Source organism: Phocoena sinus, chromosome 1 (genome assembly GCF_008692025.1).
Source record: "Phocoena sinus isolate mPhoSin1 chromosome 1, mPhoSin1.pri, whole genome shotgun sequence".
Taxonomy (NCBI): domain Eukaryota; kingdom Metazoa; phylum Chordata; class Mammalia; order Artiodactyla; family Phocoenidae; genus Phocoena; species Phocoena sinus.
This window is the reverse complement of record NC_045763.1, coordinates 122263262-122281652: the sequence shown is the minus strand read 5'-3', so window position 1 is coordinate 122281652 and position 18391 is coordinate 122263262. Positions and strand designations below refer to the sequence as shown.

The following is an 18391-nucleotide window of genomic DNA, read 5'->3' as shown; positions in this document are numbered from 1 at the left end:
ATAGAGAGTAGAATGCTGGTTACCAGAGGCTGGGTGGTGGGGGATTTGGGGAGATATCATTTAAGGGTACAAACTGGGAACCAGTAGATAAATAAATCCTGGAGATGGAATGCACAGCATAGTGATTATAGACAACAATACTGTATCATAAACTTCAGAGTTGCTCACAGACTACATCTTGTTTCCACCACAAAAAAAGAAACGATAATTATGCAACATGATAGAGGTGTCAGCAATGCTACGGTGGTACTCATATCTTTGTGCGCCTTAAATTTACACAGTGTTGTACGTCAATTATATTTCAATTAAAAATGTTTTTAATTAAAAATTTTAGGTGAATGCATAAATGATGGAAGTATTAGGATCCCCCGTCTACTGAAAAATATTTATTCCTTAAAATAAAGAATCTATGAAACTAAGAACTCTTCTTCACTGAGAGGATAAAATTCAGCTTTGCATAAAGAGTTTGATCCATGCACGACTTCTTAGGTGCACATTCATTCTGTAGAACAAGATGTGTGATATAAAGAGGAGCTATATTAGCTTAGAGCCTGATAGCAAGGTTAAGCTGCAGCTGCTGTTACAGCCCATTAGCCACCTACATTTTCCCGAAGCTCAGCTGTGTCTGTAATGGTAGGGTATTTCCACATTGTCAAGCTTCCTGATAACCTCTTGCCCCGGCTCTCACTGGCATCAGTAGAGATGAAACAGCTGACTGCAAGGGAAGACTCATTTTTTTTTTTTTGCGGTACACGGGCCTTTCACTGCTGTGGCCTTTCCCCCTGCGGAGCACAGGCTCCGGACGCGCAGGCCCAGCAGCCATGGCCCACGGGCACAGCCGCTCCGCAGCATGTGGGATCTTCCCGGACCGGGGCACGAACCCGTGTCCCCTACATTGGCAGGCGGACTCTCAACCACTGCGCCACCAGGGAAGCCCCGAAGACTCATTTTAAGACTTGGTCTAGGACACTAAGCTAAATGGACACATCTGATGACATCCGTGTTTTTGTGAGCAATGCATAGCTTTGAATCATTTGGGTGAGGCAAGCAGAAGGGCCGCCTGGCCCTTTGTTTCAATCCTGGAAGAGGCGATCCTAAATAGAGGGGAAGAGAGCAACTCCATATGAGGGTGAGGGAGAGCTGAATCACCCCCCTGAGTCCTCTTAGGGGCTCACTGCTCTCTTACCAACTTAGGTGTCCCTGGCTTTGGTGTTTAGTGGCCGTGACACTTGACAAAGAGGCAGATCTGACCCCATGCTTGGTAGGGTACTTCAAGACGACGCATACCAAGGGCTGTCCCTGCTCATTGTCAACCTTAAGTCACTGCACACTCAACCCCACCTTTCCTCTATGTGCACCATTATTACTTTTTAAATTTGTTTTAGTGAGATCGATTAAGTTTAACTCTCTTAGCAAGTTTCAGTTATAAAATACTGTGTTATTAACTCTAGTCACCATGTTATATGTTAGATCCTCAAACCTTATTCGTCTGGAAGTTTCTACCCTTTTACCGGGCTCACCCTATTTCCCCCACTCCCAGCCCCTTGGCAACCACTTTTCTACTCCCTATTTGAATATCTCGTCATTCTTTTTTTTTTTTTTTTTTTTTTTTTTTTTTAAATTTATTTATTTTATTTATTTATTTTTGGCTGCGTTGGGTCTTTGTTGCTGTGCGCGGGCTTTCTCTAGTTGTGGCGAGCAGGGGCTACTCTTCATTGCGGTGCATGGGCTTCTCAATGCGGCAGCTTCTCTTGTTGTGGAGCACGGGCTCTAGGCACGCGGGCTTCAGTAGTTGTGGCACGTGGGCTCAGTAGTTGTGGCTCACGGGCTCTAGAGCACAGGCTCAGTAGTTGTGGCACACGGGCTTAGTTGCTCCGTGGCATGTGGGATCTTCCCAGACCAGGGCTCGAACCCATATCCTCTACATTGGTAGGCGGATTCTTAACCACTGCGCCACCAGGGAAGCCCTCTCGTCATTCTTAATGTTGCCAATTCATTTAACAACTTAAAAGCAAAAATACTTTGAGGGCCAACACTGTCAAGGCCGAAGTAGTTAGTTTGCAACTTCTGGTTTACACTCGCACACCATTAGTTTTAAAGAGGGAAACATTTTTAATCATAATTTTATTCTCGCCTAATTATCAAAACTGGCAGGAATTACTCTGAAGATTTGGGGTAATTGAAAAGATTTGAAGGCCTCCGTTAGCTGAAAGTAAGAATGTGTTATGATTGCCAGACCTCCCTGTGTATGCGTGCAAGGGTAGGGGTAGGGGTAAGGAGGAATGTTCTAGATCAGTGATTTTCAAAGTGTGATTCCTGGACCAGCAGTACCAGCATCACCTGGGAAATCATTAGAAATGAAAAGTCACAGACTCCATCCCAGACCTACTGAATCAGAGACTCTGGGTGTGGAGCCAGCAGTCTGTGTCTAACCAGCCCTCCAGGTGATTCTGAGGTGTGCTCAGATTTGAGAACCAAGTTTAGACTTGAATTCCAGTGGTCTTAGGTTCAGAATAACAGTATTCTTCCTCCCATCCTCATTTCAACAGTAAACTCCATACTTTACAAGTAATGACAGGATCGCAAAGAAGAGTTTTTAGGGTTAGAAATTCAAGGCTGGGGCTTCCCTGGTGGCGCAGTGGTTGAGAATCTGCCTGCTAATGCAGGGGACACGGGTTCGAGCCCTGGTTTGGGAGGATCCCACATGCCACGGAGCAACTAGGCCCGTGAGCCACAACTACTGAGCCTGCGCGTCTGGAGCCTGTGCTCCGCAACAAGAGAGGCCACGATAGTGAGAGGCCCGCGCACCGCCATGAAGAGTGGCCCCCGCTTGCCACAGCTAGAGAAAGCCCTGGCACAGAAACGAAGACCCAACACAGCCAAAAATAAATAAATAAACTCCTACCTCCAACATCTTCTTTAAAAAAAAAGAAAAGAAAAGAAAAGAAATTCAAGGCTAACTAATTACACGAAGCATTTGTGATGGTGCTATCAGCAATGATTTCATCAATATCAAAACCATCTTCGGACACACAACTTCACTTACGGGTAACAACCATAACTACTCCGCAGATTGTTGTAATGGAGTTCACTGCACACAGTTATACTCAGTTGATAGTTAATTTAGGGAAAGCTCTTCCTGTGATAAATATTTGTTTTCCTCACCCAGTCTGTGTTCTTTCCCGTGAAGAATCACAGCTATGGAAATGTCTGTTGAAGCTCTCTTAGTTAGGAAAGGCAGCCCAGCTGGAAGGGGCTGAGGGCCTCCTGCCCTAGGGCTCCATCCTTCCCACAGTTGTCCTTGGAGACTGTGCCTTCCGGTCCCCTAAGGAATGGCTGGAGGACAAATTGCATGGTACCTGCCCCACAGCCTTGTCCTCCCTCTGTCCCATTTCCATTTTCTTTTCTTTAGTTTCCTTCCTTCCCCTTTCTATCCTTCGTTATTGTATTTTGGGTTTTTCTTTTTCATGGCTCACTTTCCTGTTCTCCTTGTGGAAGCATAACTGGATGGGTACTGATGAAACTGGGCCATCAGTGGAATCAATATCAACATGAAAGAGAAATACAGATTGTAGTTTAAGGGAAGTAAATTTCATTCCAGCTGAGCCCCAAGTATGGAAGTAGCTTGTAATTCTATAATAATTTCTGTAACCACTGGAAGTTGGTTGGCATTGACAAATCTGTGAAAAATGGAAACACAGGAAAGATTCTGCAGCATGCCTGTTAGTGCTGTGAATCACTTCATTCTGTATTAACTGGACACCAACTACTAAAACTATTAATCTCCTGAGTGTTCAGCGTGGTGTTGTATGTGGGGGATACAAAGATGATTTAGATTTGATCTTTGTTTTCTAGAAGCTTATTCTGATTATTTTTTCAAACAATCTTAGCACTTGTAATATTGTTTTTGGCTAAAATAGTTGGAGAATAATGTAAGGCAACATATAAAATTGTCTTCTAATTTGCATATACTTGAGTAATGAAAACAGTGGAGGTAGACAGACACGTGCTCCAGGTATGTGGAAAGGGAAGAAATTGACATGGGAAGGAGTTGAGGGAGGCTTCAGGAGAAGATAGATTTGGATCTTCTTGGTGGTACAGAATTATGGAACCGAAAGAAGCTTCTCCCACTGCCCGCAGTCATTATTTGGCACATTGCTCGATTTTATTTTATTAACATTTAACATTGTTAAAGAATAAATTATGTGTTGCTTTATTCCTTGTCTCTCTTCTCCCGCTAGAGGCAGGAGAGCAGAGGCTGTCTGGACCTTGTTCACTCCTTATCCTGTGTCTAGAAAGGTGCCTGTACGTAGTAGGCACACTCATGATGTAGTTGTTGAATGACAGGAGTTCCGTATGAGGAGTGTGAGTTTCATAGTCAGTGGAAACATACAGTAAGTTCGTGAGCACTCAAGAGGCATAATGAAAATAAAAATATTTTAAAATCTTACATTTTTATGCTATTTTACAAAATTTTTTTTTTTTTTTTTTTTTTTTTTTTTTAATATTTATTTATTTATTTATGGCTGTGTTGGGTCTTCGTTTCTGTGTGAGGGCTTTCTCCAGTTGTGGCAAGCGGGGGCCATTCTTCATCGCGGTGCGCGGGCCTCTCACTATTGCGGCCTCTCTTGTTGCGGAGCACAGGCTCCAGACGCGCAGGCTCAGTAGCTGTGGCTCACGGGCCCAGTTGCTCCGCGGCATGTGGGATCTTCCCAGACCAGGGCTCGAACCCGTGTCCCCTGCATTGGCAGGCAGATTCTCAACCACTGCGCCACCAGGGAAGCCCACAAAATTTTTTCAAAGTGCTTTTACTTACTCCTGCTATTGAGTTCATAATCCTATCAGGGTAGCTTGGCAGATCTTTATTCCCCTGATTTTGCAAATTAGGAAGGTGGGGTTCAGAGAGGTTAGGTCATTTGCTTTAGGTCACACAGCAGGTGAGTGAGTGTTGGACATAAGAACAGAGGCTAGGTGTCTGACTTCACTTTTCCCTTCTCTTTTGAGCCTATCAGCAGTTTGTGGAATGGTCTAGAGTCTGAAGGCACAGACCTGGCTGAGTATGGGCCTCGGCTGCCATTCCAAACCAGCAGAGGGCCTGCAGAACCAGGACGTCTCCACCAAGGGGGCAGGCATTCAGATCAGCTGTGGTCCTCTGGGCAAATTCTCTCTGTGGTCAAGTCCAAGGTGAATTTGTCCAGGGAGGACTCACTTCTGTGATAACATTTAGAATGTGAGCCAATTCACCCCGGCTCCGCAGTATCCTAGAGCAGGGGGTCCCCAAGCCCCAGGCCGGTCCGGGGCCTGTTAGGAACCAGCCTGCACAGCAGGAGGTGAGCGGGCAAGGAGCCATCTGCCACTCCCCGTCGCTTATACCGCCTGAACCATCCTGCCCTCCCCACCCCCGCCCCCACTCCCCCACCCCCACCCCGTCCGTGCAAAAGTTGTCTTCCACGAAACTGGTCCCTGATGCCAAAAAGGCTGGGGACTGCTGCTGACCTAGAAGATTGTTCGTTTGGGTCTTTTTTACTTTGGAAAGATAATTAACCCTTTGTCTCCCATCCCAGATAATTTTATCCTCCTGAAGACTAGTGATTAATGCAGCAAAATTGGACTATTCCAAAGAGATATGGTATTGATCCACTTAAGTCGGTTCGTAAATCGGAGCAAACACACTCCAACTTCATTAATATGAACCGAATATAATGTCATGCATGTCACACCCATGCCTAGTGAACCGTCGGGCTGGCGGATTAATGAGCTTTTATTGAGCCTGAGAGCAGAGCCCCGAACACCTGATTCATCTTGTTATGAGCTTCCCGGTCTCCTTCTCTGGGGCTGGCTGAATCCAAACGAACAAGTTATGGTTTTTATTTAGTATATTCATCCATGCTTGATTGGAATACAGTGATGTAGGTGTAGAGGTGTCTTCTGGTATCTCGATTACCAGGATTTCCAGTATATGACAAAGCTATGCATAGGTGCTTTGAGCATGTACACCTCTGCTTATCAGTTTGGGTTGCACATGGCCACGTTTTCATTGAGAAGGGGAGGAGAAAGAGACGGAAAAACTCAGAGAGGAAAAGATGCAGAGTGTGTGTGTCTGTGTAGAAGCGGGGAGGGAGTGAGGCAGGGTAGATGCCAGCACAAATCCTTTTTGAATGCGAAAAGACCCCAAACTGATGCAAATCCACAGTAATTCCACCAGTCAGTACCAATACTGTCTCTTTTCCCTACAAACCTCCCAGGCACAAGGTTTCCCTTTCAGGAGCACCAGCCAGCTGAGAAAAGCAAAAGGAGAGGGGTCCAGGCTGTGGCAGGCGCCAGCACTCCCAGAGTGGAGACCCAGCTCCCCTCGGGGGGCTGCCTGGATGTTGGAGCTGGATGCCCTTGCTCTGACCTGCCTTCCCCTCCCTCTGCCTGGCACAGGAGTCTCCATCCACAGTGGGCATCGCTGAACAAAGGTGTCTTTCTTGGGACCCTTTACCCACAGCCTGACTCAGGAGAGCAGCTCGGCTTCTGTCTGCCCTGCTCTTGAAATGCCAGTGCCCTGTCCCTGAGTGGGGTCGCAGTGGCAGGGGGTGCCTGGGGAGGGTGGGTAGGAGTGGGGGGAACCTGGATTTAAACTAAGCTCTGTCCCTTTTGGACTGAAAAGAATGGCTTTTCCAGCAGGAGCGTGAGTGGACGATCCATACCCCTCAGAAAGCCTTCCCTTTTCTTTCCTCGCTCTTTAATAACAGTGATGCTGCCTGCAGTTGGGCCTCACCTGATGTTCTGCAAGTCACAGGTACCCTTGGATCTTCAGATCCAGCAACCCCAGAGGCAGCTTAGGCAGGAGAGGGGAAGTGGGAGTGGAAGATGGAGCATCCCATCTGTGTGCCCTTGGGCAAAATATCACCCACCTCCCTGGGGCCTGGTTGACTCATCTCTCATCTGTAGTAAAAAAAAAAAAAGGGGTGGGTTGGATAATAACACATTTCCTGCCTCCTACTGTTCGAATAGAAACAATGAAATAATGCAATTGTAAAGTGAAGCCCAGTCAACTATTAGCTAACGGAAAGGGCTTTTTATTTCATCTTGTAGATGAAGAAATTGAGTCTCAGAAATGTGAGGAATTTCATTTAGGGGTACACAGCTTAGTAGCAAAATTAGAACTAGGGTCCAAGTCGCGTATTTCATGGCTAACGTTACTTTCCACCACTCCATATGTTCTTTGGATATAAAGAGTGATCTTTTCGTGGTCTTTAGCAAGCTAGCATCTAGATTGCCTCCACTCTTGGGCTGGGACGTGCACAGGTGACTGTCATTTGCTTTTGCCTGATTTGCTGGTTAAAAAGCCTGTTTCTCTGCTCCCTGTAGGAGTGTCTCAGGCCTGGGCTTGGAAGCAGACAAGCTGTGCGTGAAACCTGGCCATCCCACCTAGGCCCTGTGTGTTGGGGGAGGTTCCTGAAACTCTCTGAGACTGTGTTTATTCCTTAGGTAGGAGAGGAGTTCCGCCAGTGCCTGGCCATGCTGTGTTGCCATGGAGATGAGATGAAATGTTTACCCTGGACACGGGGCCTGGCACACAACTGGTGCTTGGGATGTAGGCATTTGCTTCTTCTTTTTCAGGGCGCTTGTCTAGTGCTGAGACCTGAGAGACTCCCTCACCCTAGTCTGGTGGCCTGGTGGTGTCACCCACACATGGACACAGCAGTCTAGCCGCTGGTGTCTGTGCTTTCCCGGTCCACGGTGCCCTGCGCTCTGGGTCCACAATTTTCCTGTGTGGCTCCAGCCACAGAACTCCCCCCATGTCTCACCATTGCTAACAACATCGGCTCTGGAACATCAGGACCCCTGGAGTAAGCTCCACGTGGCCTCTCCACCCTGCATTTCTTCTCCCCTCAGAAGTGCACCCTCTGCCAGGGCCTTGAGGTGTCCCTCATGCCCATTCTCTCCCCTTTTCTCCAGTTCAAGGCTGAGCCATTCTCAGAACCCCTGCCCTCTCCCCTCTGCTTTTCCAGATCCACGCCTCCCTCCTCCCTTGCATTTAGGCTCCTGCCTTTATTAGCTCCTCTGGCACTTTGACACCTCTCTTTCCTATATGCCTACATTTTTAAATTGCAGTATAGTTGATTTACAATGTTGTGTTAGTTTCAGGTGTATAGCAAAGTGATTCAGTGTTTTATATATATATATATATATATATATATATATATATATATATTTCTACAGATTCATTTCCATTGTAGGTTATTACAAGATATTGAATATATAGTTCTTTGTGCCATATAGTAAGACCTTGTTGTTTATCTCTTTTATATATAGTAGTGTGTATCTGCTAATCCCTAACTCCTCATTTATCCCTTCCCCCCTTTCCCCATCTATATATACCGTGCCTAAAGAGCATAACCAAATACTACTTTATATTTATTGTTTCACACGTGCTAACTCTAACACAGTTTTCTGTTCCTTGAGAGCAAGGGGTCATCTCAGATCTCACTCGTCCCCTTGCGATGCAGTGCAGGGTGCTGAGTACCTAACGACATGCAAGGTACTATTGGATGTACCTCATCTATTGGATGAGCCTCACTTCCCGGGTCAAGGTCTTGCTCCCATGCCGTTAGATGTTCTCTCTGGACCTAAAACGCCCTCTCTGTCCTTTCCTGCCTGGCAACTTCTGTTCGTTGTCTGTCATTCACTTTCACCTCCAGTGACACCTGTACTGTGTCACCTTCCCAGTCCCCTCCTCCAAGTCCTCTAAGCAGAGCTATTATTTTGGCATTGTATCCTTCTCCCCTATTAATCTGGGATCTGTGAGAACAGAGGGCAAGTCTTAATCATCTCTGTAGCCCAGAACTGTCCTTGTTCAGTGCGTGATACACGAGCCCACGATAAATGCTTACTGAGCGGATGATTACGCGAACAAGGTGCAAGGCAAATCTTTTCCGGGAACTTGATTTGGGTCTGAGTTGAGACCTCCTTGAAGAACTCTGTGTGAGGCAGTTTCAAAACAGTAGCTGCAGGGACTTTGCTATTCTAGGGAACTTTACCTACTGCCTCTTGAATGTGAAATGCTGCCTTGCATCCAGAGTTATGCTCCGGGAGAATGGAATTCTGATCCATTCAGTGCAGGGCAGCGACTGAAATAGTTTCCTACATATTCTATCTTCATAAATTCCTCCCTTACTTCTTTCCCTCCCCCCTCCACCCACCACAAGTCCCAGACCCTTCCTCTTACTCCCCCGGCCTGAAGGACATTTATGAGGCCCATCACGTGGGAAGCATGTGAGGCCTGTTCCTGCCTCTCCCTCCCCTAGCATGAGGGTCTCTGGCCCTCCTCCTTCACCGTCGCCTCCTGGGCCAAGCTCTGATATCTCTTGCCCTGTTTATGAGCTGTTGGGATTTTTCCAACAACCTGAAATGAATCTGTGAGGCCCCACAGGTAGTACAGCCTGTCTCGGGGCCATAAACCATGGCTGGGTCTTTCATCTGCCATTGCTTATGTCATAAATGAGTGGGGGGACCAGGCAAGCGGGAAGCAACAGCCCCCGAGCCATTCCAGATTTTTTTTTTTTACAAGAGATGGGAAAGAAAGGCCCTGAGAAACATGTTCCAACTTTGTGCCAAGCAAATTCATTTCACCCTGGTAGGCTGTGCGTGGAGACTTAATCTCTGGACTTCCCCTCTAGGAGTCAGATTTATGCTGCGTTTGTGTCTAAATGGCCTCCAGGGATGCTGACATTTGTTGCTCGAGACAGCAAGTGGTGTTCCTTTCATCTCCGCTGAGGGGTGTCAGCTTAAATTATGAGGGATCGCTCTGGCCTGCATCTGGGTGTGGGAGCCTCTGGCAATGCCGAGGGGCTGCCCCTCCTTCTGCTTCCGAGATGTCTCTGCTGTTGGAAGGTTTTTCTGCATCTCCTGCTCTCCAGTACTCCTGCTGGCCCTGGGAGAAATCTCCTGGCTCGTTTAGAACTTTCCTTTCTCTTGGACAAATCAGTAAGTGTATATTTCAGGCACTGCCTGCTTTCACAGAGAAGTTGGCATCAGAGTCAGGCAGCCCTGCCCCTGCCGAACGAGGAGATGGGAGCCTCCATGAACAGTCTGGCAGTTCCCCGAGGGAGTCAGAGGGCACTGCTACGCTCGTAATATTTACAACCCGGCAGACCGAAGCTGGGTGACGGTTAGCGATGGTCTGCATTCCCCTTGGCAGCTGGGTCGTGACATCTGTCTGCACTTTGGGAAATGCCCAAAGGCCCTCCATTCCTCTATCTTCAGAGTTTCTCTTGCTCAGATCTGCCAGGACACCTGAAATTCCATAGTGGTGACTGTTTGGTTGGAGGCTTTCCATGTGTATGTGTTATTGACTGTGGGAGAGGACACTTCAGACCCTGCTAATCCCTGACTCAGTGTAACAGATGAGCAGTGCTTCCTGCCCCAGAGTCAGAGCGTGAAAGCCCGGAACACAGGATATGTAAGTTTCGATGGAGAACGGGTCAGGAGAGGTCTAGGGCAGGGGCCAGCAAACTATGGTATGCAGGCCAAATCCGGCCTGGTGCCTGCTTTTGAAATATAGTTTTACTGGAGCCCAGCCATGCCTATTCGTCCTGTCTGCGGCTGCTTTCGTACTACAGTGGCAGAGAGTTGAGTGGTTGCACTAGAGGCCATAAGGCCTGCAAAGAGTAAAATATTTTACTCTCTGGCCTTTTACAAAACAAGTTTGTAGATGCCTGGTCTAGAGCATCTAGTGCTTCTTGGAAGGCAAAACGGGGCCCTTAGCAGACAGAAGAGAGAGATATTGAACAGCAAAAAGGAGGAATCAGAAGAAGAAAATGCACCCCAAAAAACGATAGAAACACTCCAGAGACAAATCTTAATCTCGTCCTCCCTCTGCTCCCACTTCTGCCCCTCCCTCTTCTTCTGAAAACAAATGTTTTCGTCTCTTCTCACAGGGATGTAGAGAGAATGAATGAGCAGTCGCCTGTGATGCTCTTTACATCCTCCAAAAATGGGCACCAAGGGCTGCCCTAGGAGATGGCTCTTTCCCCCACTGCTCCTTTCTGCTGTTCTAGGATGGGATAGCAGGTCTTAGGGAATGTGCATGTATCTTAGGCTGGGGTAAATCCAGAGACAGTACGAAGACATCAGGGACCTCAACCATCCACTTCTAGGGCTCCGACCAAACTTCAGCAATCACATCTTCCTTCTGGAACCAGCCCCCCGACTACCACCCCCCACCACTTCTTTCCCACAAGCACTCACACACACACTTTCTATAAAACCAACTCTTAGTGTGAGCTAGGGCCATGTCTGCAAAAAGAGAGGAATGAACGCTTGTAGTGTAAAACCTTAACTCCAACCCCCATCAATGTGCAACTGTTAATAACAGAAAACATGGGTCTCAGATTAAGGTCCCTTCTTTTGAAATGATGATGATTTAATAAACATCTATCACACTCTAGACAGTGCTGAACCCTTTCCATGCATCATCTGATGTAATTCCAACAACACTGTTACTTTCTCCGATGAGAAAAGTGAGTCTTGGGGATTTGTTCAGAATCACACATCATAACCGGCAAGGCCAGAATTGAAATCCGAGTCAGTATGGCTCCAGAGCCCATGCTGTGGACACTGTGCCATCTTGCTTTCCTGAATGTCGTCAACATATATGAGCCATTACCATGGAATCCACATTATTTTAGATTTTGCATTTTCATTAGTTACATCATCCTAGTCATCAATATACATTTGCATCAAGCTATGTGACTGTAAAAGAATCAGACTGACCCCGTGAGATGTTTGCAAATACCATTTCAAGGACAAAACTGGTATAAGACAAGTGGTTTCTGAAGATGATACAGTTGCACTTTGTTTTTTGCGGTACGCGGGCCTCTCACCGTGTGGCCTCTCCCGTTGCGGAGCACAGGCTCTGGACGCGCAGGCTCAGCAGCCATGGCTCACGGACCCAGCCGCTCCGCGGTATGTGGGATCTTCCTGGACCGGGGCACGAACCCGTGTCCCCTGCATCGGCAGGCGGGCTCTCAACCACTGCGCCACCAGGGAAGCCCACAATTGCATTTTAAAGTAAATTCTGTGCTTTGGACTTCTCACTTATTTGTTCTAGACTCAGTTCCTTGTAATCACCTGCCTTGCAGGAGATCTACACAATCCTTGGCGTGGGGTGTCAGCCACGTTTCCTCAGAAATATTACTGAAGGCATCACCAGTACCAGAGGAGCATCCTTTTGACCCCAGAGAATCCACCAACAGAGAGAATTACTGAGGTCACTAAAGACTGGGCTCTGGGGTGGGGGGTGGGGGGTTCTCTGAGCAGCATGAGGTAGGGCCCAGCAAGGATGAATCTGCGTAGTCAATGGCCTCCTTTTTTCTCCCTTTCTTCTCTCATGGGGTCTTCTTAGTTCCCTAAGGCTTTTAGTTCTTACATGCTTATTTTTTCCTTGCCATTCTGAAAACCTCCTTCTAGAAAGATCCTAAATACCCTTCAATACTGAGGTCTGACTGAGATCAGCTTACTGAATCCCGCCCTGCCCCCACCACTCCCATCAAGGAAAGAGCAGCCTAAGAATTGAAGATGCCAGAGTGGCCACTCCTTGTCATGAGGATTCTTCTTTTATCTCTTCTTCATTCATCTTGTGGGTTTTTTCGTCTGTACTATCAAGGGGAGTGAGGCAGAGGGGAAAAAACATCCTTCCCACAACATCTAATAAGAGCCTCCTCTGTGCCTCTGTGTTAGTTGCTTTGCACTCAGCAGCACTACTCCTATGCCACCCCCTGGTGGGTATTCTTGTCTCCAGTGCAGGCTCAGTGCAGGATGTCCCTTGCACAGGATTGTACTTAAGGGACAGAGCTGGCTGGAGACCTAGGTCTGCCTATGTCAGACCCTGTTCAATTATATTGCAAGGCTTGTGCCCTCAAGGAACTCAGAGGTTCGTCTTCCTTCACGTTCAAATTGTATGCCTAAAAGTTCATAGAGAAAAGAATCTTAGCCATTGTTTTTTCAGATAAAACAAGGTTTTTTGTCTCTGGTAGAGCCAAAAATTAGAACTCAACTAAAGTCTAAACTAAAACATTATATGCAAAGAGCATCTTTCCAGAGGAGGGCGGGATGAAGAACAAGGATGCGTAGCTCGCACACGGTGGGTCACCTCATCTTGGATTTCTTTTTTTTGCGGTACGCGGGCCTCTCACTGTTGTGGCCTCTCCCGCTGCGGAGCACAGGCTCCGGCCGCGCAGGCTCAGTGGCCGTGGCTCACGGGCCCAGCCGCTCCGCGGCATGTGGGATCTTCCCGGACCGGGGCACGAACCCGTGTCCCCTGCATCGGCAGGCGGACTCTCAACCACAGCGCCACCAGGGAAGCCCATCTTGGATTTCTTGAAGTGTCCAGAAGGGGATCAGAATCAGGGGACTGGAGCTGGGGAAGCTCTTGGGACGAAGGTTTTTACTGGAGGAAAGAGGGCAGCTGAGCTCTGTAAAGACCCAGAGAGAAATGAGGGTCTCATTAGGGTAATGTGGGCACACAACTGCCTATGACTTATAATGCTGAAGGTAGTAAGGAGTCTCTCTCACATGGGTATTTCCCAGATCCTAGAAGCGTCTTCTTAGGGGTGTGACGTCTGTGGGATACAAGAGGCAGCCTGGGAAAGAATGTCATATATACTGAAGGCTTTATTTCCTTCAAGTTACTGCTTGTATTGATCACTGCTTATAGAGTTGAAATAATTCACGTAAATATAGATAAATACAGTTACTTTAATAGAGAGTTATTTATCTTATAGACAGGCAGTTTTGACTAACTGTCTGTGTTATCTGTACCTGCACGTAGTCTAATGTTGGTCTTCTGTGGCCTTTTAAACAGTATTGTTTTCTACATCCTGGCAGTGGCTAGAATTTCAGACGTAGTATCTAAGAAGTTATATATAACTTATCCAGGTCTAGAGTTGAAAAATGACATTTAAGAAATATTAACCACCAACACTTACTGGGCATTTATTATATGCTAAGCAGCCTTCTGAGTGCCTTCTTGATAAACTCACTTAATCCTCACAACAACCCCAATGAAGTAGGTACTCCTATATCTCAATTTTGCAGATAAGGAAATTGAGCCATAGAGAGTTAAGTCACTTGCCCAAGGTCACACAACTAGTAAACGTGGAGCTAGGAGAGCCTCCCGAGAGAAAGTCCTGAGCTGTGATGGTGGACTTCCTGGTTCCTGTCTCCACGTTTTAGAAGTTTTTCCTTAGCCCTTCCTGGGGGCTTTGGGATCAGTATCACACAGGGTGTTGCATTCATGTCTTAAGTCATACTTGGAACGTGGACCCAAGTGTCTTGTTATGGAATAACAGACAACTCCAGGAAGTGGCCTTAAGGGACTCAACACGTGGTTTTCTGCTTCTTTCAGGCAAAAGTGATGATGAAGAAAGTCTTTGCAAGTCAGCCCATGGGGCAGGGAAAGGAGCCGCTGAGGATGGCAAGGACCATAAGCGCCCTAAACGTCCCAGAACCATCTTGACAACCCAACAGAGGAGAGCATTCAAGGCCTCATTTGAAGTATCCTCCAAGCCGTGCAGGAAGGTATGGTTGTGGGGAGGGGGGAAGAAGGGAGGAAAGGGGACGAGGCCCCTCTTCTCTGTGTGCACCCTGGACTCCTCTGGGGTGTCCCTGGGCACCTGGGGGTCAGGGTGGGAGATGCTGTTCAGACAGAGTCTGGGCATGTGTCCTTGAGCCCCGTTGGAGACTCCAGGGATCACTGCAGCTGTGGCCGGGGTCATGGTAGAATCTCCCTGTGCTTTGGGGTATGCATACCCACTCCAACTGGCTACTTGCTCATACCTTTCATTTCATGGAGACCAATGGGGAGAATAACAATAAGAGGTTCCAGTTGGGATATAGATCAAAATGTTACAGCACAGTAAAAATACGGTGGCTTGTAGTGTGTATCCTTTCTCGGTCCAGTTTGTTCTGCTTGAGGTGGTGATTTTGACATTCATCCATGTTGTGGTTCATCCATTTTTGTTGTTGCATAGTATTCCACAGATATACCATGGGCTGTTTGACCATTCACCTGTTGATGGGCATGTGAGTTGTTTCCAGCTTGGGGCTGTTACAGATAGGGCTGCTGTGAACAGTTATGTAAAACAAAATAATAATAATACAGTGACTTAATGAGATAGGAGTTTATGTCTTTCTTACATCACAGTCCAGAGATAAGCAATCCAAGACTGGCCGAGAAGCTCTGTTATCCGTCACATGGGTCCAAGGGGCTGCTTCAGGTGTCACCATTTTTTCCAGCCACCATGGTGGAGAAAGAGAAAGTCGGGGCAAGCAGCTGCTCTTTTAGGGACGTACCCTGGGATTTTTTGCATCACTTTCACTCATGTGTGTTGGCTAGGGTTTAATCCTGAGGTTGTACCTCTTGCAAGGGGACTTGGGAAATGAGTCTATCTGGGCGTCCATGTGCCTTGCTAAAACTTGGGGATAACATTGCTAAGAGGAGGAAGGAGAGAATGGATATTGGAGACAATTAGTAGTCTCTGCCACAAATAGCTGTGTCCGCTTATTAAGTACCCACCATTTATGGACTCCCTGCCGTATGCTGGGTACTGTCTTTTATGCAATAAAAATAAGAAAAGAAAGCTTTCTTGAAATTGACATTGAATTGAAATTCATAGAAGAAAGACATTTTAAATTTCTTAGCATCCGTCCGTAGCATCCCATCCCTTAGCATGCCTCCCTCTCTGTATGAGTCGGCTTTTGCTGCAATAACAAACAAAATCTTAGCGGCTCCCAGCAAACATTTATTTCCTGCCCCTGGGCTGTGGGTTGGCTGTGACCCAGCTGGGCTCAGGTTCAGGCCTGCCCCACCGGTCTCTCATTAAAGAGTCCAGGGCAGTGGCCACCTGGGGCACACGGGTCTCATGACGACGGCAGAAAGCAAGAGGCCAAGTCACACTGGGCAGTCCCACTGAATGGCTCTCCTTGAATATCACCAACTTCACATCCACTTACATTCCATGGGCCAAAGCAAGTCATGTGGCTAAGCCACTGTGAGTACAGGGGGAGGCATACACCCCTCCATGGAGGAGGGGCGGGAAGGATGGATATTTGCTGAACGATAGATAATACAGTCTCTCACCACTTCTGCCTTTTGAAAAAAGTTCTCCCACCCGCAGAAGACTTCCTTTCCCTGCCCTCACTGCCCTCTAAGCTCTGGGAGAAGAGCTGGTAGAAAGTTGCAACAGCCCCAAGGTAGACCTGCGCAAGGACCAGTTCCCACTTCCTCGTTGGTTTACTTGTTCTACATGTACTGGACTCCTAGCCTCTGTATGTCCTGTGCCCAGTGCTTGTTCCTGGGCAGCGTCTAGGCCACCAGAGGGGAGGAGATGTGTACACTGGAACACTGGGGAGAAAGCTCTGAGGACCAGAACAGAGGGGCAGCCAGGAGCTGCCGGAAGAGAAAGGTCGCCTCTGTCTGGGGAATCAGGCAAGGCTTTGTGGAACAGGTGGGTTTTGAGCTGGGCCTCTGAAGGATGGATAGGGTTTCAGCAGGTGGACATGGGCCCCTGGGCATACTGCTGTTTCAGTTGGTGTTGCAGAAGGATGCGCCTGTAAAATCTTCTCTAATTATCCTGCTTCTCCTAAGCCTCAGCCCCAGTGGCATGATAAAGATGAGCACTTCCCAAGGCCTCCAGCTTGCTCTACTTCTGTGTTTATTCAAGGAGCTCCTACCATCTCATCTCCTCAGAATCTAACCAAGAGGGGGCAGTGTCTCTCAGGACCACTCTTGGGAAATCTGTGCTTCTGCCCCCTCCCCTTCTAGCCACTTTGCCAGCCCCTCACCAAATACCTGTATAGAGGGCAGATGTTGAAACACGACTCTTCATAATCGGGACCCTGATTGTCCTGTCTCTTCACAGTCCCAGTACATGTGGCTGCATCAGCGCTGTCTCTCTTGCTCTGTCGGATCCTAGATGGCTCTTGTCTTACTTCCTTCGGGCAGGGCTCACAGTGAATATGAATATTCATGAAACACCCAAAGTGACCTAAAGCTATGAGGGACAAAACCAAAAATTTAAGTCAGTGAATTTAGACAGGAGAAGAGAGCAAGAGAGAACCATTTGTTTTTGCAAAGTCATTTTCACCCTCAGTTCTCCTTAAGTAGGTTAATGCATATGCCTGGCATACAGCTAAAAACACAGCAATAGATTTTGCTAATATCTAAGAACCACCTGAAGGCCTAGTTTCCAGAGGAAGAGAAACCCAGGAGCACCTCTTGGAATGCTCATCAAAATCAATGCTTATTCTTCTCTTCGTTTACCTGGGTAAGGACCTTCTCTCCGCCTGAAGGAGAGCAATGTTCTTGTGTTTGGGATTTTGCTGAACACTGAACACTCACCAGCTCCTATGGAAGATGCAGCCTGTTGGCCTCCCCGTGCACCACGTAGGGAATGTTCTGCTTTCTACTCTGAGATGCCAATGTTTCTATATTTCTAACGTTCCATTTTTTCAAGGTGAGGGAGACTCTGGCTGCAGAGACAGGGCTGAGCGTCCGTGTCGTTCAGGTGTGGTTCCAGAACCAGAGAGCTAAGGTAATCTGCTTCTTACTTCTGTCTCTGTGGGGCCGGTTTCCTGAAACAATAGTAGGACATTGTTTTTGCCAGCAGGTTTTCTAACCTCAACTCATTGGATAGAATAGTTCTCTTGATTCAGAAATGTTGTGCTCAGCAGTCATTTCAGCTATAGCAGCCCTGCAGAAGGGGGAGAGACGGGGCAGTTGTTTTAGTGAGATGGCCTTTATTTTCCTAGTGGCTGTGACTGTGAATCTGGACAGCCATCTGCATGAAGAAATGCCTTTCTGTGTCTTTTGGTAAAAGCAGGTTCTTTAATTCCCATTCATTTAACACAGATACCAGAGTTCCTTTGAAGTTTCAGAGGGAAACCTACGTAGCACCCACATGATAGGTCTAAGACAACATTATGGCACATGGAATGGATGCCCTGACTCACCTTTCCCAGTGCCCCACCCTTCCCTGATATAGGCCCAAACCATCCTGTTGTCTGCTGGATCCTACCAAGGTCTGCATCCCCCTGCCATGGTCTTTTACTTATTTTAGACCTTTACTTATTTATTTTCCTACCTGTGTACATGCATGAGTTAGTGGTCCAGTTCTCTACAGCCCTGATCTTTAGTGGGTGAAATGATTGGTTAAGATATCATTTCCGTCACTGAATTCCTCACACCAGGGCTGCTGGTGTGTAGTCCACGGTCCTTTCTATGAGAGGATTTCATGGTTCAGTAGGTTTGAGAGGACCTATAGCCTATGGATTCATAAGCAGAGAGCATATTTGAAGGTCTGAGAAATCTCACAGTAAAGAATTTTTTAAAAAAATCTAGTGT

General features: G+C 47.3%; 1 protein-coding gene across 2 annotated transcripts in view; it reads left to right on the top strand.

Annotated features, from left to right (window-relative positions):
• Positions 1-18391, top strand: part of LMX1A (LIM homeobox transcription factor 1 alpha) — a 152274-nt gene that overhangs the window by 126948 nt on the left and 6935 nt on the right. For both annotated transcript variants that reach the window (XM_032645111.1, XM_032645101.1), the window contains exons 5-6: positions 14396-14568; positions 17505-17582. In XM_032645111.1, the coding sequence (XP_032501002.1) occupies positions 14396-14568; positions 17505-17582 (251 nt within the window). The remainder of the gene's footprint in view (positions 1-14395; positions 14569-17504; positions 17583-18391) is intronic.